The sequence below is a fragment of the Plectropomus leopardus genome, chromosome 6 (genome assembly GCF_008729295.1).
Source record: "Plectropomus leopardus isolate mb chromosome 6, YSFRI_Pleo_2.0, whole genome shotgun sequence".
NCBI lineage: Eukaryota > Metazoa > Chordata > Actinopteri > Perciformes > Serranidae > Plectropomus > Plectropomus leopardus.
In genome coordinates, this window is record NC_056468.1 from 3,300,139 (window position 1) to 3,326,069 (window position 25,931).

Here is a 25,931-nt window from a genome sequence, read left to right on the forward strand (position 1 = left end):
TTACAAGGTACAGGGAGGAAGAAGGGTGTTGACTGTCACTAGGTGTTCTCACATATTGTTTGTTTGCTTGTTTGTTGTTTGTTTTGGGTTTTGGTAATATGTACATATGTAAATATATTTGGTTATTTATGTTTGTGAATATGTTAAAAAAAAAAAAAGAAGGAGAAAGAAACAGGAATGATGAACTGATCACCAGCAGGGGCAGGATTTAATCAGCTTATGCTTCTTCCTGCTCCTTTTGGGACACGTTGAGATGTGGTCAATTGTTTTGATCATTTTAGTTTGTTTTTACTTTTTGTGTTGTTCTCGCATGTTTGAAATAAAGCCTTCATTCAGTCATTCATTTATTCATTCATTCAAAGAAATCCAGCTTATTTGGTCAGGTTTTAAAATATAAATCCAACATGTATTATATGAATTACATATTTATTGACTGATTGATTGATTGATTGACTGATTGATCGATATCATCTCCCGTTTCTCTCTCCCAACTTTTGGAAACCCTGGAGTCCATGAGCATGTAATGTGGTGAATTCTAATCAACTGAGTGATAACTGATGGTCATATTTGGGGTGCTGGGAAAAATGTCAACAAGAGGCACTGTAAGGGAAGAAGTGTATTCTTAAGTGTAAGTCACTTACCTCGTTTCTGCATGAAACTGAAAAGGTCATCAAGAAACTCTTTGCGCTTTTCATCATCGTCCAGTTCATACAACTGAAACAGAGACAAAAAAAAGAAGAATGTATTTAACGTTTTCACCAAAAAAAATCAACATGTTTGACGTGTGGCAGGTGAGGAGCCCTTTGGGATTGTTTCGGTTTATGACCGATGCATAATAAGACAATGAGATCATTCAAGACAATCTGTGAGTAACCTTGAGCACAGTGAGTGTATCAGAGAGCAGCTCCTGATCTGCAGCACTGATAGGCTGGCACACACTTCCAGCACAAAGACACACTGTGCCACACTGCTGCCAGAACAATATCAGGGAAATGTGTTCAGCCACGAATAGCTTTTTCACATCTGGGCGCCTTACAGAGATAAAAACAAATGACCGTCAGCTTTTTAATATTTAACCCCTTCAAGAAGCTGCATGGACACACTTACTGAGCATAAAATATAGTGAACCTCACTCATTCTAAAACCACTGCAAGGTGGTTTTAGCATTTTATCCTTTATCCCTTTTTATTTAAATACAAGGAAGAGGGAGCGTATTACCCTGCATTTAGCCACACCCCACTGGCTCCCAGTATCTTTTACAATAGATTTTAAGATTTTTTTACTTGTTTTTTCAAAGCTCTTAATGGACTCTTTGTTGTTCTATAATCCTTTACCAGCTCTCAGATCTTCAGCTGCTGGTTTTTAAATACACACAAGTATATGCACAAGAAAACAGATGGTACAGCTTTTGTTAACTATGCTCCAAAATACAGTAATGGAATACTTCCAAAAGTTATAAGAGAAGCAGCTCTGTGAATATTATTAAACAACAGCTGAAAACATATTTATTTAGTCTGGCTTTTAATTAATGTAATTTTCATAATTATTCTTTTATATCAATTCTCTTATTTTTACAGTTCTTACTGGCCTCTGTACTTTTTACTTTGACTTTAACATCTTGTCTATCACTATCCGTCTTTTGACTGTGTAATCTTGTTTTGTTTTTTTTTTGTGCTGCATTTTTTTTAATGTGAAGCACTTTGAGCAGCATCGCTTTATAAAAAATGTATAACAAATATAACAAAATCAAGACGTCAGCACTAAAAAGTACAGCTTCAAAGATGACCTCTGATGAAGATAAAGATGACTGTGATAACATGCAATGATCACAACAGACTAACAGACAAGAGTTGCTGTTGTGGTGGAGTTTTTAATCTGTTCATGTGCTTCGAATTTCAAAGTTAAAAGTGTATTCCAGCACATCAGGGGAACTGAAGCTGTTAATGGCCTCCCAGTCAGAACGGGAGGTCTGATGGAAAGGTAAAGCAGTTCAAATACTCTCAACATAGCATACACTAAACTAATATTTGACTTTTTTAAAGTGGGATTTTTATTTTTAGGAGGCTAAATTACGTTTTGTTGTTGACCCCTCCACCAGCAGCACATAGCTTAGCTTCAGTGTCATACTCCGCCCTGCTTCTCCAAACTGAGAGTGTGCCGACAGACATCTACTGTATATATTACAAATAATATAGAAAAGTACCCCATACAACAAAACTTAAAAAAATCCGAACTTTCCCTTTAAAATTCTTTTTTTTTTTTTTTAGCTCTTTTGGCCACTCTATAGTCGTATTTTCTCTCTATTTTCTGGCGCCATCTCTTCTTCTATTTGAAAAAAAGGTCATCATAAAGACTGAGAATACAAACCTATAATATCTCAGCAGGGTGTCTCCTTGTGTCTGTCATGCCTGTAGCCCTCTGTATATTTTAGTAGCACTAGTTTCCTTATTGGCATATCCATTATGCTCCTCATCCTGCCCTATTCACTGGGGCAGCGGCAGTGTCAAAGAGGCTTTTAAATGGGCCTCTCCAGCCAGATACAGCTGATGGAAATATGTTAGTGGCAATGTTCACTTTCAGTAAGGCCCAGAGCCACGTTAACAGGCCCACTTAATCAATACTGGAAGACAGAGGGATGACCTTTGGAATCAGTGGGGCCCTGTGGACGAGGCCCCAGAGATAATAACTGATCATTTAGAAGTGTATTAGCTGTCACCAATATTAAAGGACCAGAGCAGGTCAGCACTCAGGAGGAAACCGTGTGAGGGGGGGTTTGTTAAGGGGAGGGTTCCGGAGGTTGTGTGTGTGTGTGTGTGTGTGTGTGTGTGTGTGTTTGTGTTGTATGTTAGAGTGGGGGGAGGGGGTGGGGGCGGAGTAGGTGGGGGGATATGAGTGCATTGTGAGTGCTGCACTGCAGGCGGTCCATGGCGGAGGGAATATCGAAAGGTAAAGGAACAGCAAGCCATTGCAAAAATGTTAAGTGCACAAATGCACAGCGGATGACAATGCCGCAGGATCAATTGTGAGGCCCATGGAGTGCAAAGGCATATATGCAGAGACAATGATGAGCATGTGCTCATACAGGCAGGAACACACATGTTAAAGGGACAGCGTACCACAACATCAAAAATAAATATGTTTCCTCTCTACTGTTGTGATATATTTCTAGATGTTTTGGTTTGAGTTGCAGAGTTTTGGAGATACATTTGAAAAACTCAACAATATTGTCTCTTTCCAGAATTGATAACCCGCTCACTTAAGATAATCCACAGACCTTGTTGTGAGCAGTTACATGTTGAAACTATTTTCTTCTTAAGAAACTTTTTTTTTCTTTTTACCAACCATACCTCTGCACAGGAGGAAGTGTGCATCTACTCATGGCTGTAACATTAGCTAGCTCAGTGGTTCTAGGTGAGCTAGCAGTGCGGGGATATGGTCGATTCTGAAACTGCTCACAAGAAGGTCTTTGGATTATCTTCAGTGACCAGGTCATGATTTCTGGAAAAAGAAACTGCTGTTATGTTTTTTTTTTCATTTTTATTTTTATTTTTTGGGGCGCAGAGCGCCATATCCTCATAATGCAGTTCATGATTTCCTACGAAAATGCACCCCAGAAATGGTGTTTTGTCCTTAACATAAAGTTACGTAATTAATGTCACATACAGAGGTCAGGTGTAGGCAATAAAAATGAATATGGTAAGGTTTGGGAAAAAAAAAACAAAAACAACATGGTTTGGAGTCTTTAGGTTTATGCAAGTATAGTCAACAATCGGCAACTCACACCCAAACAGTCTAGATTGCAATACAGGTAAGAGGGAAAATATGTATTTCTGATTCTAGGGTGAACTGCTCCTTTAACATGCACACATACACACACACCAATCAGTACAAACAACATAACTGTAAAATAAATCTAAAATATTCATTTTTGTAGTGGAAACCATTAATTCTCCAAATGTGTTGACATGTTGGCTCTAAAACACACAAAAGTGTCAATGTTTCGGTCAAACGAATCCCCCCAACCCCCCTAACCTATTGTCTTCATAGACTGCCCAGACTGAAAATCTACAATTTAGCAGTAAACTTCAAAAATAACATGAAAACAAACATCCTGTTAGAATTTTCTGTAATCGTTCATATGGACAGTTTCCTGACACGACTTCATTTAAGTTTTCCTGCAGCTGACCCTGAAGCAAAGACAAAGGAGTTGATTGGGAGGGAAAAGTCACCGCGCAGCATTCCTGTCTGTTTGAACACTACTTTGTTTTTGTGTTCTCCGTCTGAGTGTGAAGTAAATGAGCAGACAGACAGGCTGAGGCAGGCTAAAGGACATCGGGTTCAGCTGAACCTGCAGGCTCTCCGGCTGCTCTCAGGCTGTCAGTCAGAGGGGTCAGCTGAGGGAAGCCCGCTGACATTGACTTTGGAAATGCCTCCTGGCTTTTCTGCTTTCACCGAAACTATACCTGTAACTCAAAGTAAGCACACACATTGTGAAAACAGGTGTCGCTGCTGTTGTTATTTTAAGGCTTCTTTCTCCTATATTTGCATTTTTAACCCTTTGAAATGTGGATCGACATCAGTTTTTATCTGCTGCTTTCAGACGCCTTTCACAAGCATTAAACCTTAAACCTAACCAAACTGATTTGATTTCTTTTGAAAACATGGAGAAAAAGGCAATGAGAAACTCGGCAAGAGATTTCCCACAAATCACAAAAAATAAGTAAAAGGTAAGAAAAAAATCTATCTATCTATCTATCTATCTATCTATCTGGAACCGATGTACAGATCATTACTGAAAAAATATTTTTATGTCCTGAATAAAGCTCTCAGCATGTACAAGCTGTATATTCCACGAGAATTCCACAGGTACAGGTAAAGAGGTGCCCATTTTTGTGCCTGTTTTCTTTGTTCTTTTCTTGTGTGTTTTCCTCCTCGTCAGCGTGCAGAGTGATTGAGTACACCTGTGATTAATCTGCTGATTAGCAGTGTGCAGTATATAAGGACTGAAGAAGCAGATGTCAGAGCCAGTGGGTCAGTGTGGGTGCTGTGTGTAAGATTACAGACTGAAGAAACTTTTCTTGTGTTCATTGCTTTAGTCATTCAGTTGTTAAAATTAGCATTGTTTTCTCTTAAAGAAAGTAGTTGTCATTTTTGAAGACCTTTTTTGTACACCTTTATTGCATTGGCTTTTGTAAATCACAACTTTTGTTTATACATCCATTTCCGATTGCCTTTTCTTTGTTCCCCAATTTCATTTTTTTTAATTGTTACTCCCCTCATCCCCTGAGCCTGATTGGGGTACTCAAACACAGTGTGAGACACATTAATAAGTGGAAGTGAGTTACATGGTAGCAACACCATGCAGCAAAAGCATGATGATGGGGATGTCAACGTGGTGTGATGATGCTGCACAGTCCTTATGTTTACACAACAGCACATGGTAACCAGCACGACCTGTCACGATGGTTGGGATTAGGCAAAAGAGGCACATGGTAAGGTGCAGAAAAGAAAGACACATGCACACGGGAGGCAAACTTCGGCCTCCCACGTGTAAGTCATAATATTGCATGTCAAAAAAATGTTTTTGGTCATTTTTTGACATGCAATATTATGATGTTTTTGGACGTTTTGTTGACATACTATACTTTGACACGTCACAACATACACTTTTATGTCATTTTCAGCAGCTTTTTGGACATGTCATATTTTGACATTTTTCAGCATACTGTGGCATTTTGACATGCTATATTATGTTTTTGGACGTTATTTCAACACTATACTATGATGTGTCTGGACATGCTATTTAAAGTTGTTTATAGGACCCATCCATCTGCCTTAAAAGCTCACTTGCACTCCTTATACCTGAACTACGTGGTTACCGGCAGCATTATTACCTGACAATGTCCTTCAGCATTTTATGTGCATGCAAACACTTCCTAAACAGCTACTCTGTCAGATATACAACAGAAGAGCAGCCAAACAGACTTTGAGTAAATTCATCATGTTACATGTGTTTAGTGAAGAAAACAGTAAACAGTGTTGTTCTAATCTACACTGATCCTAAACACTTTGTCAGATGTGGTCCTTCACATACTGCACATGAATGCATCATTTCCTGTCTCTGGTGTGTGTGAATTCCATAAGGAAAAGATGATCTCCAATAGTAACCCTGACAACTACTAGTAAAGTTAATACACAAGGGAAATGCACTGAATCTATATTGCTTTTTTTTTTTTAAATGTCACAAATAGCATTTGACAAGACATGCAGTCATATCTGTGAAATATGATATTTAGTGGGTACTTATGAGAATGTTTTCATTTCTAATCCCAGTGGATTTCTGTAAATATGAAAATGTTTGTGTGAAAATATGTAGGTTCATCAGTGGCTATGTTGAGTGTGCACGTGTGTAAGAGTTTATCAGAGAATAACACTGCTGCCTAGTCATGCTGGCAACCTTCCAGCTGGCTGCATGCCACAAGTAACAGCACTCTGCAAGTGCTTTCCTTCCTCTCTTACTGTCTCTCACACAAACACACACACACACACACATACACATGCATGCATGCACACATGCACACATATACACACACAAATATGAGGAGGCATTCTGTTCCTCTACAGGATTAAGTAGCAACAGGCTGACCACATATTGGCAGCTGTAAGTGTTACTTTACCACTGCAGGACACACACACACACACACACACACACACACACACACGTGAAGTAAATAGAAAGAAACAAAGACACAACAACAATTCATGCTAAAAATCTCAATAAATAAACAGGCAGGGTATGACAAAAACTGAGCCTGGACACATTTAGATCAAATGAATATGCGACTCAAGAAGTGGGAGCTCGTAGGGGCTTTTTAGGAGACACAAGTCAACTGAAGCCCCCTTTACACTGCTTGTTAAAGGCGGGAATATCACACCGTTATGCACCTAACCGCACTGTATAAAAAGGACAATTGCAGAATGAGGGGACACAATTTGATGGCATGTCATGCATGCTACCCGACATGGGGGATTTAAAAAGCAGCCAGCAGCAGTTAGCAGATAACTCAAACAAGAAGAACAACAGCAGAAAAATGTCTACAAACTGGCCAAAACAACAAGGTCCAGGAGCTCCTTACTCTCCGAGCACAGGAGAAGATCAGCTGCCAAATAATCAAGATGGTAAATGGTTATGATTGACATGTTATGTTATTGTGTTGAAAGGGCTGCTTATGTGTATGTTAAATGTCACTAAGTGGGTTTCTGTTACAACTTTGCACAAAACTTGTAAAACACAATTGTGAGATGATGTTATGTGACTTCTCCTCTGGTGATTACATTCTAAGAAGCATGTTGATGGATGTTCAAAACATGAGCAGGCTTTTCTTTATATTGCAGCCGCCGCACTAATGGATGTGTCTATTGGCAGAATCCCCTCAAACAGTAGTAGAAAAAAACAGTGAGAGCAGATTTCAGTTTTAGGATTTTGATCTCCCTTTATACTCTTAAAGCTTGGTTACAGCTCATCATTTTTGTTGCAAAAGTTCAAATCATTTTGCTGATAAGCTTCCAAAGGACGGCAGATTAATTGTGCCAAGTAAGACACTGGCTGTGTTCGAAACCGCCTACTACACTAGTAGTACGTACTGATTTGGGCAAAACGTACTGTAGTATGCAGTATACAGTATGCAGTATACAGTATGCAATATACGAACAAAAGTGAAATCCTCAGTATGCATCGGACCAGTCTGCCTCACCTATTTTTTCCCACAATGCATTGCGCAGAGTGTGCAACTGCCACCAATGGCTTATGCACAGCCATCACACAGCTGGACAGACATAAGCGACCAGATGGGGTCCTTGGCTTGCCCTCGTGTTACACTTTATTAATTAGACCTTGCCAAAATCATATTTTTTATCTTTCAAGGTCATTGACATTACTTTTATCAGGTAAACCACATACCAATATATGCTAATAAGAGTACATCTATACAGGAGACATGAGCAAATTTATTTCTTATTTTTAGTATTAGTAGACTTTTTTGGGTTTTTTTGGCTTTTCATGCCTTTATTATAGTGCAGCTATAGTGTGACAGGAAAGAGGCGCATGCTCTACTCACTGAGCTATAGAGGCCACCCTGACCAGTGTTGCCAACTTCGCTATATCAAGCGACTTTCCAAACCCCCTTGGCGATTTGTAAAAAGCAACCAGCAACAAATCTAGCGACTTTTTACTGGTCATTTGGGAGATGATTGTGTTGACAAAGCAAAGCTAGCGTCTTGTATTGACAAAGCTTCAGCAAAAAGCATGTAACACATCCTGCTCCGCGGTTCACATTATACAACAAAGCTCACGAGAGCTGAGTACAGCTCCTCTCCACTCTCACAGCACTCATGCAGACAGTCTGACCAGCAGCCTCGCAGTCCCAACCTGCAGCGGACTCCGTGACCGCTCTGAGGGCTGCCAGCCCTGCAGATGAATCACGTGTGTGCAGCTTACGACCAATCACAGATGATGATTTTGTACAGTTACAGCAGAGATGTTACTTTTTTGTTTAAATATCCACTCTTTTTTAGTTTTACACCCCAAAATCCCTCACACAGTTCTCTCTGTCTCAGTCAGTCTCACTCAGTCAGTTTCTTGTCCCTCTCCTCCTGTGGCCAAATATAAGCTACAAGACCACATGTTTGTTTTGCTCTGCATTCATTAGGTCACTTTAAAAAAGAAAATAAACTACCTGGTCAGCCTTTTCTATTAGTTTTTCCTCTCTCAGAATTTCATATTATGCAAATTAGTTTGGTGACGTCATCTAGCGACTTCTAATGGCTTTTGGGAGAGCCAATAGCGACTTCCCTTACAGAGGAGTTCACAACAGTGACCCTGACATGAACGAATTTCAACCACCAAACCAGCTTATGCTTTCACATGAACAAGATCAATAAAGAGGATAATAGTTTGTGTCCCAAGCAAAGCCATATTAATACTCGGGGAACTTGGCATTAATGCAAACATAACAGCGATATAGCTGGTCACTTCCAGTCGTTATATAAGGAATAAGGTGTTATTCATGTCACAAATAAGCCTTCATCACGATCGTCTACATATATCACTTGTTTACTCTATTTCAAACAGTAAATGGATGCTCCGTGGTAGCGGTTTTGTTACTGTTTGCTTCCAGAACCGGAAAGCAGCCATGTCTGGCTCAGCATACTGCAAAATGGATCGAACATAACAGCTATACTGCATACTACTGTCAAACGCAGTATGTATATGTAGAGCATACTGCTCATGCAGTACACCATTTCGAACATAGCCACTGTTTTACCACCCTCGCCACTTCCTGTCCAGGCTACCCCACGAGATTCCAGTAAATTGGGGATTGACATCATATAAATGACAAAGCAGCGGGTTGAAATAACCTGGCCCAAAGGATTCTCGTGATCTCTCCACCTTATTCCTGTCGTCAATCACTAAGGAGAGAGGCATCAGAAGGTTAATCCTCATGTCTGGCCTCCACTGAGGAAATCCTTGTTAGATATAAAAGAGTCTCCAACACTGAGGAAGCTCAAAGCTCCTTGAGCGTGACAAGAACTGCTAACTGGTGCAGTTTGTATTACAGTTTTTATGTCAGGAACATGAGTTCTCAGCCACATGGTCACATTTAAAATACAGAATAACACAAATGAGTCAAACATGAGGTGCATATTTCATGTCCTTCGTATAAAATGGCAGAAACAACTTATGTGCGTTTTCTGATCTGTCCTCCAATAGAAAAGACAATATCCTTTGTCAGTGCCTTCTGAAACATTTAAGTGACAGCTAGAAAAATTGTGTCGATTATATTTAAGGTTTGGACAGTTTCTAAACATTGTTTGAACTTTGTACATTATATAGTTTTTGAGATATGCTTATCTTTATGAGCAAGAATGTCCTGCAAATTAGAAAAAAAGTAAAAGCTGACAAAATGACCTGAAAATTAGCTGTGTTAGAGGATAATTAGATATTATCATAAAACTAGGGAAAAATGTCTGCAGCAAGGACACAGTTCCTGCACATGGGGTGACTTTACCAACTGAGCCACCAGGCACCCCAATACATTATTAATATTAAGTTACAGAAAAAAAAAATAGTATAAGTATTATTTTCTCAGGCTTTAAAGGGTTAATCAGTTTATGCTGCACTGACATGATGCATACAGGTGTGATGTTGCTTTCTTAATACAACTGCTTTAAAACCAAATTAGTAACTTCATTTTTGTACTAATTATACTTTTAAATTCAACAATTGGAGACTACAGCACTTAATAAATAACATGTGTTGTTGCGTTGGATTGAACAATAGACATAGTGATATATATTTCTCCATTTGTAAAGTCTTTTAGTAGACTAACAGTGTGAACTGTGTGTGGCGCCAGAGGAAAGTTGGGTTCATTAAATTAAGGGGGTTAATTATTATATGTTATTTAGTTTTTGAGATATGCTTATTTTTATGAGCAGAGTGCAAAAGCGTTTTGAGAGTTTCATCATTCATACCTCTGATGCTACCGCACGACTGAATCCTTAGCTTTCTGCATTCACTATTATTGGTTATATGTTAGACTAATTTGAACAGGATAATGCAAACAATGATGTCCTGCAGCTGTATGGGACCCCAGTTTTTTAAGGGTTACGACAATGTCTGCCATAAAAGCTAAAATTATGAAACAGATCAGGATGAGTCTTTGAACTTCCATTATGTACATAGTCTTGGTTAACTTTAAAAATGTAAAATTAGTAGTAATGTAGTAGTAGTAGTATTTTATTCAGTCATCATACATAATACATTACAATTAAAACGAAATATTTTTTCAGAGTAAAAGTGCCTTAACCAGAGTCCCTCTCTACTTCTTCCATGCATAATATATTGCACTGTGCAGTGTTCTGCAGTCTCATTATGTGATTCAACTTGTACTTTCCAATAGAGAAAAAGCAGCCCTATCACAACCACAGAGGTGTATTAGTGCTCATTGAGAGGCCAGATGAATTGATCCTTTCTTTCCACTCACAGGAAGGCTGCTTCTGATAAACTTCTACCAGACCATGTTTTTGACAAACAGGATTGGTGCTGTCAGATGTCGCATCCATCTCAGACACTTTTCAAAATAAACTTCCAATGTGGATTCACTTTGTTAGGCAACAAATATACTTGGTTAGGTTTTAAAAAAAGATCAAGGTTTGGTTTGAAATAAGTATGTTTGTCACTAATGTAACATAACATGATGTATGTCACTTGATATTCATCACACTATGTCACATGACATACGGTATGTCACATACTAAGATCATTGTTATTAAAATAACTCAAGCGGTCACCAGTTGCTCAGATTGTCAGAAATAAATGCTGCCTGGTGCATCTCATTCAGATGCTAAAGGGGGCCTCAGCGGGCTGGTATCTGATGCCGAGGGCTACTGACCAATTGTCAGTATTTGATGAGTTTGGTATAAAAATGGGTTGAAAAGACAATATATTTCTCTTGAGGAAGAGAAGAGCCAAAACAGAGCTAAATGAGAGTGACTATTAGACTTATATCCATCAGGTGGACATAAACACCACTCCACATGAATGATCATGTAGCTATCTGACTGTTAGATGTGGAAATAAGCAACTGTTGCCAAGTTCACACACAGTCTTTAGTTGTTAGAGCGGCATGTGGGATATTCATAGCATAATAAATGTATGGACAAAACTAATCCAATCCAATGAAAACAGCTGACAAATACAATGGTCAGCCATCACAATAGCATTTATTAAAGGTAAGCTAATGCTAATGTAGCATGATCAAGACAAGTATTGTGCAAGGTTTATATTACCTTAAGCGGGCTGCTCTTGGTGTTATAAGGCAGGTTTTCATTAACCTTCAAATTGCGCTAATTGAAATTGGGAATATAAAATGCACCTAATGGAGACATGTAAATTTCGAAAAAATTCCCATTAAAGGCAAAAAAGTTTTAACGCTCACATGAGGTGGTATTTCAGGCGATTTGAAAAAAAACTAATTTCTCAAAACTGCAATGGAAACATTTTTTTGTCCTTCCTAGGTCACATGATGAAATAGCTATGTGCTTGTCAGTAGGAACTGGCTCCCTCATGATGCAGCAGGAGCTATAAGAGGTGTTATTTTATCACATAACTCTTCAAAAGTTGAGCTGATCATCCAATAGTTTTGAATCCACAATTCCTCTGTGAAATCGTGGACTATCACCTCCCACAAATCTCTCCCACATATAAGGAGCTTTCCTTTCTATTATGGCTCCATAACATGCCTATGTGGCCTTGGATTGGAAATAATGACGGCTAGTGTGGTGGTTGCAATAAAAAATAAATGTTTGAACATCCATTGCCATGCTTCTTGAAATTGTATTGCAAGAGGATGAATGCATAACATCACGAGAGAAGTCGCATAACATCACTCAGTGGAAATGCAGTCATCTCGCAATAGCATTTCATCGATGTTCTGAAAATATCGCTTACGTAAACAATTTCTTTTCTACTAACCTTGTAACTGACAAGCAGGGACCCCTGTAACGATGGTAGCTGTACACACCAAAGATGATGACAGCTGTTTCCTCAAAATGTGTAGGAAACATAAAAATGACGAAAGTTTCACAGAGGTAATCGAAAATTAAATGCCTTAAGTTAGGTTTTATTATACTTCTCAAAATGTGACCATAATAACATGTGAAAAGTTTCTGCATCTGTGTGTATGTGTGTGTGTGTTTGTGTGTGTGTGTGTGTGTGTGTGTGTGTGTGTGTGTGTGTGTGTGTGTGTGTGTGTGTGTGTGTTTGTGTGTGTGTGTCTGTGTGGTTATGTGTGAGAAACACATGCAGTTGCAGAGGTGGAGGTAAAACAGCCGACATATCCACTCGTGCTCCTGCGCTGTAACACAATGACCACAGCCGCTTTCAGCAGCGTTCACATGTCATCTGGGCCACTTCAAAGGCCAATATGGCCTCCAGCCAAACAGAAAGATACAAGGCTCAGTAAATCACTGCAGACACCCAGTCACCACGCTGTCCCTCCCATCCTTTTATCCTCACAGCCTCCTCCGTCTGATCTGTCCAGCTGCTGGAATATTAATATGCAACAGTTCATCTGCTGTGAAAAACACATTCTTTAAATGTAACCGCACTAATGCCAGCCACGCTGCAGGTGTGTTATCTCACCGTGCAAATGTGTTTCATTGTACAGAATGCACAGCTAAATCACAATGTGGACTGAAATAGCAGAAACTTGAGGTGAAACTTGCATATTATCAGGGTTTTGTTTTACATCATTCTGGGGCCCCAAGTTGTAGAGGGGCCTGGAGTTTAAATCTAGTTCTTGTACCTTACTGACCCTTTTCTCTCTTTTTAATGGATTATTTTATTCGTATATGGTACCTTACTCCTGAAATTGCACTGAAGTCCTGCGCTGTTTGGATTATAATTTCAGCCACTGATTTTACAACTTTCTTCTGTGTTGTATTTTTTTTGCTTCTCTGACATTTTTCCTGTTTGTTGTTCTTTTCTTTTCTTTTGTGTTATGTTTTCATTTTTTTTCTTCCTGTGTATGTTTTCTGATTTAAGTGTACAGCACTTAACATTGGTTTTGATAAGTGCTATATAAATAAACTTTATTATTATTATGATTATTTAACAGCTGGATTGATATCGGTTTTATTTTGCTGTTTTCAGATGCCTTTCACAAGCATTGGAACCAATTAAAATCGCTTTGGTTATATTTGAAAACATGGGGAAAAAATACGAGGAACTTGACGAGAATGTCCTGCAAATTCCAAAAAATAGTAAAAGGTAACAAAAAATGACCTGAAAATGGGCTGTGGTTTGGGATAATTAGATATTATCACACACACTTAAAAACTAGTGAAATATCCAAATAATTATATTTATTATTCTCATGAATATATATTTTAAAAAATGAAACAGAAAAAAATAGAACTTAAGATAATTTTCCTGTTTTTTTAAACATTTCTTTTTTTCCCCTCTCTTTTTTTTTGCACATTTTCAGTTAATTTTCCTGTAACTTTTTACAGAGTTTGATTGTGCTCATTTTTGGGCCATTTCTTCTTAACTGGCTCACTGCCTTCTTCCCATATTTTTTGAGAGAAATCTAGCCAATGTGCTCAAGTTTAAAAGGATAATCAGTTTATGCTGCGCTGACATGATGCATACAGGTATTATGTTGCTTTCTTAACACACCTGCTTTGAAACAAAAAACAAAAAAAAACTTAATATTCGCCTACTATTGGAGCCCACAGCGCTTCATGTTTAACATGTTGTTGTGTTGGGTGGAACAACAGACATAGTGATATATATTTTAACATTTGTAAAGTCTTACAGCATGACTTACAGTTTGAACTGTGTCCTGAGTGTGGCGCCAGAGGAAAGATGGGCTCATTGAAATTAAAAAAATGGTTTATCCTTTGGGCATGAATGTGCTCAATACTGCCAGAGGAGCCAAAGAACTCCTGATTTAAATCCTCATATTGTCATATGATACTCAAACTTTTTAGAATGTCATTAGTACATTGCCCAATATTTGAAGTTATTTCTAAGAACTTCTGCAGCTGTTACTGTGAGAGCATGTGAATTGTAGTTTAGTCACCTGACATCGCTTTAACCTGACCCAGCTTTGATCAGCCCAGGAGCTTTAACAGTAAAGCACACAGTGACGCTCTGCACACCCCGCAGTGGTGCCCCCACAAGTTTTTATAGGGGTGGCCAGATTGGACCCACTGAAAATTTTGGGGTGACACGGTTCCCAGCACTGTTTGATTGGAGCTTTGATTCTCTGTCTGAACCGATTGGACTGGACTGTAATTTCTCACTGTTCCCTCGGGCTTGAATCAGGCTGGGTTCTTGCCAAATGAATGGTTATTTATGTCATTTTTTTTAATGAAAATGTTGTGAAATGTTTTATGCTTAAATGGCAAAGAAGAAGTGGTGCAAGGAAACATGCCAACTCTTAGCTTGTAATACATGCTTTAAAATTTAAGAATGATTATTTTTTGCAATATATAAAGTATAATATACTATATGCCTATTTTGACAGTATTTTAATCGAGCTTGGGGTCAAGGGTCAGGCTCAGGTCAGGCTTGGATAAGGAACTGTGCGGGTTAATATAGGGTCAGACCTGATTTTTTCAGGCCCTAGCTCTACCTTTGAGCCACCAAACCTGTTTTTTTTTTTCAACCTATTCCTTCCTTTACAGCAGCTTTTGTGCCACTAAACATTGATAATTTTCATCCAAAACATGACTTTTTCCAAACCATAACCAAGTGGTTTTATACTTTCATGAGCATTTTCACCACAGCACTGTTGAAAAGCAATGTTTCAATGTAAAGTTTCAATGTTTTTCTTTGGTGGTGTGGATTTTCTCTCTCTCTCTCTCTCTCTCTCTCTCTCTCTATATATATATTATACTGTGAGATACAGAAACCCAGACTTATAAGACACACTCACCTCGGTCTGTACCCTCACAGAAAGATTTTTTTCACTTATTTTATGTTTTGGCTATTACATATAGGCCTTCAAATAGAACTTTATTGATCCTATGTTTACCTGTACCTTGTTGATATTGTAGTATTCTGTCTTTGTTTTTGGATTCATTTTGAGGGGAGATTCTCTTATAAGTCTGGGTTTCTGTATCTCACAAGCACAATCTGCTTGTATTTCGTCACTGTTCTGATATTTTGCTTTTATTATGCATAAAAATGAATAAGTAAATAAAAATAAATAAATAAATAAATAGGCTAAATAATGCCTGGATATTTTGGCTGCTTTCTGCTGCTGTGTTAGTGTGTGCTGTCAGAAGCTGGGCGTGGCTTCCTGCTGCTGCAGTTTTGCATGCACACCTGTAGCTCATTTCACACTTATAAAGTGCAGCTTAAAAACCTGCTCTCTCTCTTCCAGACTGCCAGATTGTTTCTGCTCTCATTGTGATACTTTTGGCTCATCTCTGGTGTTGTTTTCAGTGGGATTCTCCAGTGGTTTTTGGTTCATGACAGTTTGTTGTCTTTTCCATTTCCTGTTCCTCTCTCTTCTGAGCTCTTGCGCCTCACACACACCTCAGCTATTTCACCAGCAGCCTTTCGCCACCAGCCTCACTTCAGTCTGCCTGCTTCATCCACCTGCAAAAACTCTACAATAAACTCCCTTTTACCCCCTTTCTCCATGTCTGCACTTGCACTAATACGCTCACTACCAAATAATACAAAAAATGTAATGTATCATTGATTACCAAAAAACTACTATACAAACAAATTTCCTGATTTGTGGGTTACCACCAAACATGGGTGTTTTGTAGTCACCATTTTTCCAGCAGGGATTGTGCCCCCTAAACTGGGTATTTTAAGTCAAAACATGATCTTTTTCTAAACATAATCAAGTGGTTTTTGTGGCTTAACCTAACTCCTTGTTGATCACAGCACTGTTGAAATGTAAAGTTTCAAATGCTCTGCGACATAGAAATCTTTGAAATGTAACATATCCGTGATTGGCAGAAACATCAGCCCGTTGTCATTTCGGACTCATAAAATACTTCTGCTTTCACTGTCAAGTTAAATTTTTAGCCTCGGAGGTCCACTGCAAAACGGCAACATATGACAAGCTGCAAAGTGGCAACATGTGACGACTCCAGATGAGAACATGTTGTAAACATACAATGCCAAGATTTTTTTCTGGTGACTGGGTTGCAACGTTTGAACAATATAACCAAGAATAAAAATCAGGACTTAAATATCATGCTGCAGTTACAAAGTACTGTAAATGAAGCTCCTGTAAAGTTTGTCTATTGATCTGTGAGATTATCTTAAGAAAAACAGCTCCAACCTCCAGCCCTGGAACACACACACACACACACACACACACACACACTTATGTCAGACTGATTGACTTAACACAATTACAATAATTATATAATAATTGAAATTCCAAAGAATTAGACAATACCATACCAATTAAAAAATATGCTTTTGTGAGCAGAGAACAGAGAACAACTAATAATTAGTGGATGTTGCAAATCAGTTTCACTTTTGACTGGGACCAGTCCCACCACAGGCCAGTTTCACAGTTCTAACCCATGAGCCACCCTCTTCCTCTGTTCCTGGACCCTGTCCCACACTAACCGTGTGTTTGTATTTGAGCTCTCAAGGCTGCTGTTCTAATTATCCCCACATGAAAACCTCCATGTCCTGCATTGTCATCAAAAATAGATTTAATAGCCAAAGCCCCCAAACAGGTGTTAAGAAATCCCTCAGCAGCACCTCAGCCCCTTCCTGTTCCATTTCACAGCTCAGTGCCCCATTACTAAGGCCACATGTCCCCCCGCCTCCATGCAAATCTGCCCCAATTATAGCAAAGTCCTCCCTAGTAAAACACTAACTGTAATAGTTCCATCTTAACGCCGGGGTCACTGGGTCGGTCCTGTGCAGCGCAGGGCCACTGATGAAATGCTTCAACCAGAGAGATGGGACAATGAAGTCCCCCACTGTGGTGTGGAAGTGGATAATGACAACCATGCTTTATGTACAATTCATGTACAAAAATCCTGAAAGAAAATGCCAGAACTTCCAAGAACTCTTGGCTGAGGTGGAGACATTTTTGACTTGATCAGAGAAAATGTAATAAAAGCTGATGGATTCAATTTACTGAAAAAGGCATAGAAAACCTATAGCATGTACCCTCACTGGCTTTCCTTTGGGGCCACTTACAGGCCAGGAGCCAGTCGCAGCAGCCCCCTTACATGTTTCTAGGATTTTAGGACATTTCTAGAATTGTAGAACATTTCTAGGATTTAAGCACGTTTTTAGGATTGTAGAACACTTCTAGGATTTTAGGATGTTTCTTGGGTTTTAGAACATTTCTAATGTTTTAGAGTGTTGCTAAGATTTCAGGATGTTTCTATTATTTCTGAACAATTCTATGATTTTAGTTAATTTCTAGGATTTTCAGACATTTCTAGATTTTAGAATGTTTCTAGGATTTCAAGACATTTCTAAGAAAATTTCAAGGATTTGAGGATGTTTCAAGGCTTTTAGGACATCATGGACTTACTGTATCTAGGATCTCTGTTGGGGGGTGCAGGGGATCCTCCACTGGCACTTCTTTTGATAAACAAGCTCTATTTTGATCCTATTTTATGCACTCTGCCACCTTATGTATACTAAAACTACAAATCAATTCCCAGCATCAAACATTTTATTTTCATTGTGAATTATAAAATAGTTGGGCCACCTGTCACCCTATCAGGGGCCAGATTTGGGCTGTGGGCTATTAGTTGAGTATCACTGACCTACATCATAACAGCAACAGATGAGAGTATCACACGATTAATGTAGGAATGCAACGTAGATGCCATATACTGTATGGAAAAAGCAATGAAATGCAATGATGAGCCTGAGTTAGAGAATGGCTACAGTTGTTGTGCGTTTTTCAAAACAATCAGCATACTGGGCATTTTCAAACAAAAACTGAGGCACAAATAATGACAAGCATAAACCAATAAATACAGGCTGGTTCAAAGCTCTCACTTTCTCTTATTAACATAAATGTGTTGTTTTGTTCTGGTCTCACCCCCTCATTAATTTCACTTTGACTAATCACCTCTACTTTGCAGGGTTTTTTTTGATCATTACCTCACATTTAAAGCCTACCAGGAAAATAACCTGGCAGGCTTTTAATGTGAAACATCTGTGTAGGAAGTACTGAATTTCACTGACAGTACTTAACATAAGTCAAAGGAACAGCGAGGTAAAAACAACTGGAAATCATTAGTGAAAGAAAGTGAGAGCAGTGGAGTGGTGAGTGTGACATGACTGTTGTTGTTCCAGTGCTGTGGAAATGTACATTAAAGGAGAACTATGCCCATTTTCAAAATTCATATATGTTATTCCAATAGTCAAAGACAGTCCAACAATATTAATTAAAAAAGAATTTTCTCCCGAATCCAAAAACTGGAGGGCTAAAATTCTAATGTAGAAAGTCATTAAGTTTAGAAGGCTGCTCTTACCAAAAAATGGCCACATAGGTCAACTATGCAGGCAGTTAGTTATGACCCATAACAATGTATGCTGTAAGGTGGTGGCCACTAGTGGCTCTAGTTACTGTCACAAGAGCAGAGGAAGAAGTAAGGTGACGTAGTCAAAAAAAAGTGACAAAGCCTGTGTAATGTTGTATAAAGATGAAAGAAGTCCTCACTGGATGAGCAGAAGGGGTGGTGGATGAGTCAAACAAAAACAGGACTTTCACCCCAGGAAACAGTGTTTATGGCCTGAAGCAAATGTTGGCCTCTTTTAGTAAAAATGTGCTATAGTATGCTCAATAAGTCAATCAAATTTTATTTATATAGCACATTTTAAAGAAATTAAATGCAATTTAAAGTGCTTTACAGTTTAACTGAAGAAACAAAAACATGAGCAGCAAAGGAAATAAGCAAAAATGGATCATGAATAAGTATGAACCATAAAATTGTGATACTAAGACACAACATAAAAGCCAGACTAAAAAGATATTTTGTTTAAAAATATTAATATTATCAGTAACATATTAACAGTAGGCTAGTATATGTGGCATGCTCCTCTAGTGATGACATGTGATGGATGTCTATCTCGTGACATACGTGATTTACTTTTGTAGAAAATATATTTTTTAAAAGCCAAACCAAAATGTTTTTTTATGAACCTAACTTCCGATTTTTGTTGCCTAAACCTAACCACAAAGTTTTATTGCATAATAGGTACCGTTTAATAGTTTCAGTAATATATGTTGTCTTGGGAGTCAGTGGAAATCAACCTATTCTATCGTTTAGGTATGATGAAAGTTGAGTATAAAGTCTGGAGCTTGTAATGATTGCCACTTGGGTGTCAACATACACTGTCAGATGTTAGTAACAGTAACCGGTTTCAGCCAGTTTCTCTCTTCAATTCTATTGCTGAATTTTGAGAAATTTGCTTACAGTTTGTGGTGCATTTTGATGGAAACAAACACTGTTAACATAAAAAGTACAAAACCCAAGATCCCATCCCATTTTAGTGTCATTAAACTAAGCTGGGGGGGAATGATTTTGGTGATGGGGATAAAGAAGATCATAATGACAGCCAGAGATGTCAAAGAAAAAAAAACGTCCCCCTCTCTCCACAAACAGTGGTGCTGGGAGTGTAACTGCAGGCTCAGCATGAACGCTCAATGAGCAGCAGGCAGTGTGTCCAACACAATGCAACAGCAGCCGGCTGGAAGCTGCTCCATGTTACACGATCTGCTGACACACTGAGGTCATCCTCAATTCACTAGATCTATCCAACTGCTAATCAGTTGCTCATCCCTCTGCATCACCACACCACCCTCAGCTCTACCAGGTCACCATGCCCACACACGACCCCGAATAAATTTGATGTAATCTGAAAGCTTTTTCACCACTTGATTGTATGAAGGATATTACTACATGGGCTTGGGATCACTTTGGAAAAGTCCATAAACACAGTTTGTTGCTGCATCTACAAATAGAAGTTAAGACTCTACCATGCAAAGTGAAAGCCATATATCAACAACATCCTGAAACACTGCCGATTTTTCTGGATGGACTGACGCAAAGTGGAAAAGTATGCTGTGGTCTGACAACTCCACTTTAAAACAGTTTTTTGGAAATCATAGACAGACTGTTACCAGTTCAAAGTTCAAAAGCCAGCATCTTGGTTGGTATGGGGGTGTGAGTGCGTCTTTTTTCGTGATGTCCCTGCTTATTCCAGCAAGACATAGAGACACACTCTGCACATGTTCCAACAGCATGGCTTAGTAGTATAAGAGTGCAGCCACTCAAGTGACTTGTCTCCAGCCCAGGCCTATCTCCTATTGAAAATGTGTGGCCCATTATGTAGCAAAAAACATGACAACAGAGATCCAGGACCATTGAGCAACTGAAGACAGAATGGAAAAGAATTTCACTTTTAAAACTTTAAAAGCTAGTGTCCTGAGATCCCAAACACTAACAGGGGTTTATTAAAAGAAAAGGTGAACTAACACAGAGGCTAACCTGCACCTCTTACTACTTTTTTGGAATGTGTTGCAGGCATCAAATTCAGAATGATTCTGTATATACAAAAAAAAAACAGAGTATATCAGTTTAAAAATAGAATACCTTGTTTTTGTATTGTATTCAACTGAATATAGGTTGAAAAGGATTTGCAAAGCATCCCAAAATTTTTGCGAATTCTGTGTGCAAAAGCATTGTGGAGCTGGTATGCAATCACAAATGAGTAAGACAACAAGACTAAGAGTGTGCATATGTGAGGCTGTGTTGAGGTGCGGGGTTCTTTGAACTAAGTGCACAATTAGTATGTTTAACATGCACAGCTATGTGGAGCTACGGTTATAGCTCGATTAGGCCATTTCATTGGACTACTGTCTTTGTCCCAGTATACAAGCACCAGGGAAGAATCGATATATTGATGGAAGTTTGTCCTGCCATGGTACGTGGCAATATGCTCCCTTTCAGCTAGTTGTTATTGAACCTTCTTATGTTTGGCCTATTACTTCACATACCAAACAAGTTAGCAAGTGGCAAACGGTTTGCATGTCAAACAGTGAAAAAATGGGTAACTTTTTGGCGCTGTACACTTTGTATGTACCCTACTCTTTACTTAGTAACTTTGTCTTATTTTGTTTTCTTACTTTCTTCTTCTTTTGTTTTTGCCAGCTTTCTTCTGCGAATTTATGCTATTTGACTTCTGGGTTTATAGCCCAGCGTGGAGACTATGGAGCATGTGCAGAACGCCTCCGCCAGTTCAGGTCCAGCTGAGGCATATACATAGAATCAAACCCCCAACCGCATTATCTAGGTGTGCAAGTGCAACTTCAATAAATTCAACTTACGCCGATTTCAGTGGGACAAACATGTTTAGATATATTTTAAGAATCCAGTTTTAGCCAGAATAACACAATAATTTGACTTTTCCTAACATCATGACAACGCACTGAATGACAATAATTACACTGATCTGATCAGTCATATTGGTACTGGAACTGACTTATTAAAGCATATTGGCCAAATGTGACTGATCCACATTAAAAACCATGTTCTTTTTAATGTCAGCTACATTCTATCAACTTGGTTTTCACTGTCACTGACCTCATGTTACCTAACATAAAATGATTCCAGTAACTTCCATGCAGCGACACCACACGAGTCTTAGGCCTCTGGGTTTGATGACGAACAAGATCATTTTCCGAAATGTCACAATGTCCTGAAACTGCTGAAGTGTACTGCACTGTGACATTTCTAAGGTCAGAATATTTACTAGAATAAATCATTTACTCTTTAATACTGACTGGAACACGTTCTGTCTTCTGTGAACTATCTTACATTACTGCTGCTGCTGTGGACGCACACTGGCACTGATCTCTTGGCAGAAACTATTTCCAGAGTTACAACAGAGCCCATCCTCCCCCCAGCGCTCCAAAATAGACCCGTTGAGGAAGCTGGAATGCCACCAGGAGCAGAGGTGTTAATCAGTGACAGACAAGCAGCTGTTACACATTTGATATTAAAATGCTGCTTCACACCATGTCAGGCTGCTGCTTAATGTTCTCTTTATAGAGCTGTCTTTCTTTTTCGGGCTCCATTAATTTATTCTTCACCAGAGGTTAGGGCTCTTAAAAAAGTTTAAAAAGTTAAAATTGAACAGGAAGCATGTGATACTATCAGTCACTCAAACCTAGCTGATGTTAATTCTTACTTATTAGGATTCCAAGAGCAGCACCAGTCACAAAGTCCAACTGATGAAATATGGCTCTCAGGTCACACCAAAGCTGTCATTTAAAGCATTTTTATAACTCAAATAAATCAAAACACATGCAATTTGTCTCTCACTTCAAGTATTATATGTCATATTATACTATATTTAGGTGACAAAGGAAGTGCTAAAGGTCAGACAATAATCTTTAGAATGACTTTATTAGTGTTGCACAACTTATTATCCTCTGATTAGCTAGAAATCCCAATCTTTCTGTCCGGAACATGTTATCTGTGTTTACAGACTGGTCAGTTTACTCTCTCTCTATGAAATTTTCCTAAATAAGCTCCCTCCATCTGCAGATCAGCATGTGTGCATATTGCATGCACATCTAACTGAGAGGCTGGGTGGAGACTATAGGGGAGCCAGGGTGAGCTAGATTTGTAAAATTTTGGGGACTCTGAAATATTGAACTTATGCCATGCATTTTTATTTTTCTGTATCTTCATCATCATGGGTCGTGTGTGAAACTGGGCCACTACTGATGTAGGATTCATGCAGGAGGGTGATTAATCAATAATTCACTTTAACCCTTTAACTCTTGGATCAACATCAGTTTTCTTGTGTTGCATTCAGCTGCCTTGTGCAAGCATTAAAACCTTGAGATAACTGTTCTGATTTATTTGAAAAACATGGGAAAGGAAGAAAAAACTGTAAAGATGACAGGACAAGGACATAATCTGATAGTTAGAAAATTCGTGTGGGGCAGGTCATTCATTATTATAAAAAAAACATGGTAAAAATATCCATAAATTTTTTAATTTTTCTTATTAAATATTTAAAATTAAAAAATAAGCATTTCAGTCTTTTGCTTGTTTGTTTTTTGGGGGGGTTCTACTTTGTTTTTAATATTATTCTTAGAGCTTTTTTCTGTGATTTCTTGCTAGTTTTAGGGTCATGTCTTAAATTTGCTTGTTGCCCCCAATTTGCATAGGTTTCAAAAGGTTAATAAAGATACCAACATGCATGCTATTCTTGCCATCACCATAGAAGCTGTTTTGCTATACGACCTATCTGTGTCTTCTTTGTGGCGACTAAGTATAGAATGCAGTACATCACACTGTGTGCCCTGCTCTAGTTGGCTGAACTGTATCAAATTTTGATGTTTGGTTTCAATACCTGTGCAAAGATGTGCTGAGGTGCAGCTATGAATGCTTCCTTGCACCACAAGCTACATGTAGACTTACCTCATATCCTTAACCACTGACTGCAGTATATACTCACACAAAAACATTTGGAAACATCAGAATGAAAGTTATTTGCTTACCTGAGGGGTTGAACAAAGTCCAACAGGCACCACACGATGCAACATGAAAAAGAGAGAAAAGGGACACATGAGACTAGTGCTGTGTGTTCAAACATAATGTATAGAAAAAATAATTGCTTTATGTGGACAGTTTAATCATGCACAGTCAAAATGTATGAACATATATATGTTCTGTCCACACATTTTGTTTGCAGGTTCCAATCATACACACATGTTGGCCATACATAACATGAAGCATGATACAGATTAGATGGAGAAATATTAATATGTGACCTGGAAAGGCAGCCCACTCCTGATTGAGCTAATCTTTACCATTTGTCCTCCTATAGTTTGATAATGAGTCACTATCACTGCTGTTGCACCACCCGAAACTCACTCAGCAGCCGTGAAATGTTGCTCAACAGAATAGTTTTGTAATGGGTCACAAATGTCTACCTAAGGCGTCTGCTATCTGCTCTATAGCTTGTGGATACAGAGACAGATCCATCATGCTGAGTCACCTTTAACAACATCTTTATAAACCCAGGCTTAACCTTTAAATGAATTCCACAATGATTGCAGGACTTTGTGCAACTATCAGAGGAAGTGTTGGAACAGTGACAGGACATTTAGAGAACAACAAACTCACTGTTATCAGTGCAGCCGCACCAAAATAGTTTGTGGTCCAAAAATATGTCAATGTTGACTTGTACTGAGAAAAGAACAGAATCATTTCAGTGTTTTTGTCTAAATATCAGTCTGTAAGACTCCTACAATATTTAAGTTAGTCAAACATTCAGTCATTAGAGCACAAAAAAAAGCTTTATACAGAAGTATGTGGACACCCAAACAATGTTTATGTGGACACCTGCCATGTGTAGTACCATGTGGCATTAATGTGCTGCTTTAACAGCTTCCATCAGTGTTGCCACATGTGCCATAATTATCATATTTATACAATAATTTTGCCCTCTGTACAGTGTATGATCAATAATTCATAAGTTTCCGTAATGTATGATAATTTGACCATTGTGACACTTATAATAAGCACTCAGCATAGTTTACACACTTCATTTTAACTCATTTCTTGGCTCCTCATTCTGTGTTTACGCATCACCTCTCAAATGATCTCCTTACAGCCAATCGCGTTTCGTGTAGGTCATGATGAATGTTTAATGCAAAGTATCAAAAGGCTTTTAGTTAGCTGTCTTGTCATCTAATTTTATAGTAGTAGGCTACCGCAAAAAAAAATGTCACAATGAATGGATGTTTTTGCATACATGCCCCCTTCTATTCATATACTACGTCAGCATGCTGGAAAAAAAACCTGAGGTCAGCTGTGGACTAAGCCATAGACTGAGAAACAGCTTCTCTCTAAGTCAGTGGGTATGGATAGATTTATCAATGTGTCAAAAAGTCGTTGAAATACTTCTTTACTAAAGTTATAAATTTAACCTATTTGTTCTAATGATTGTGACAGGCATGGGATCATTTTGAGCCTCTGGTACGATAATTTACCATTTACAATCTTGAGGCTTTCCACCAATTTTAGAAACAGGCTGCAGAGGTTTGCCACATTTAGACACAAGAACATCAGTGAGGTCCAAACATAGACGGTGTGCATCGAGTGTCGAGTAGGTATGACACACCCACCAAGTCATCATATTTATATCCCATGTTGTCATGTGTTGTTGCTTTGCAATGGACTTCCGTGTCTAGATATTGCGCTCTAGGTATCCTTCCGTGTCTGCTGTTTAGGCTCCGAAATGCTGCTATCATGCTGTTAATACAAGTACATGTTGGGATGATGCTGTATGTGGTTATGTTTTTGGAAAACAACAGCACATGAAATGATAGAAT

General features: G+C 38.5%; 1 protein-coding gene across 2 annotated transcripts in view; it reads right to left on the reverse strand.

Annotated features, from left to right (window-relative positions):
- arid3c (AT rich interactive domain 3C (BRIGHT-like)) overlaps nt 1–25,931 on the reverse strand; it is an 88,299-nt gene that overhangs the window by 23,014 nt on the left and 39,354 nt on the right. For both annotated transcript variants that reach the window (XM_042488554.1, XM_042488553.1), the window contains exon 3: nt 642–714. In XM_042488554.1, coding sequence (XP_042344488.1) covers nt 642–714 — 73 coding nt within the window. The remainder of the gene's footprint in view (nt 1–641; nt 715–25,931) is intronic.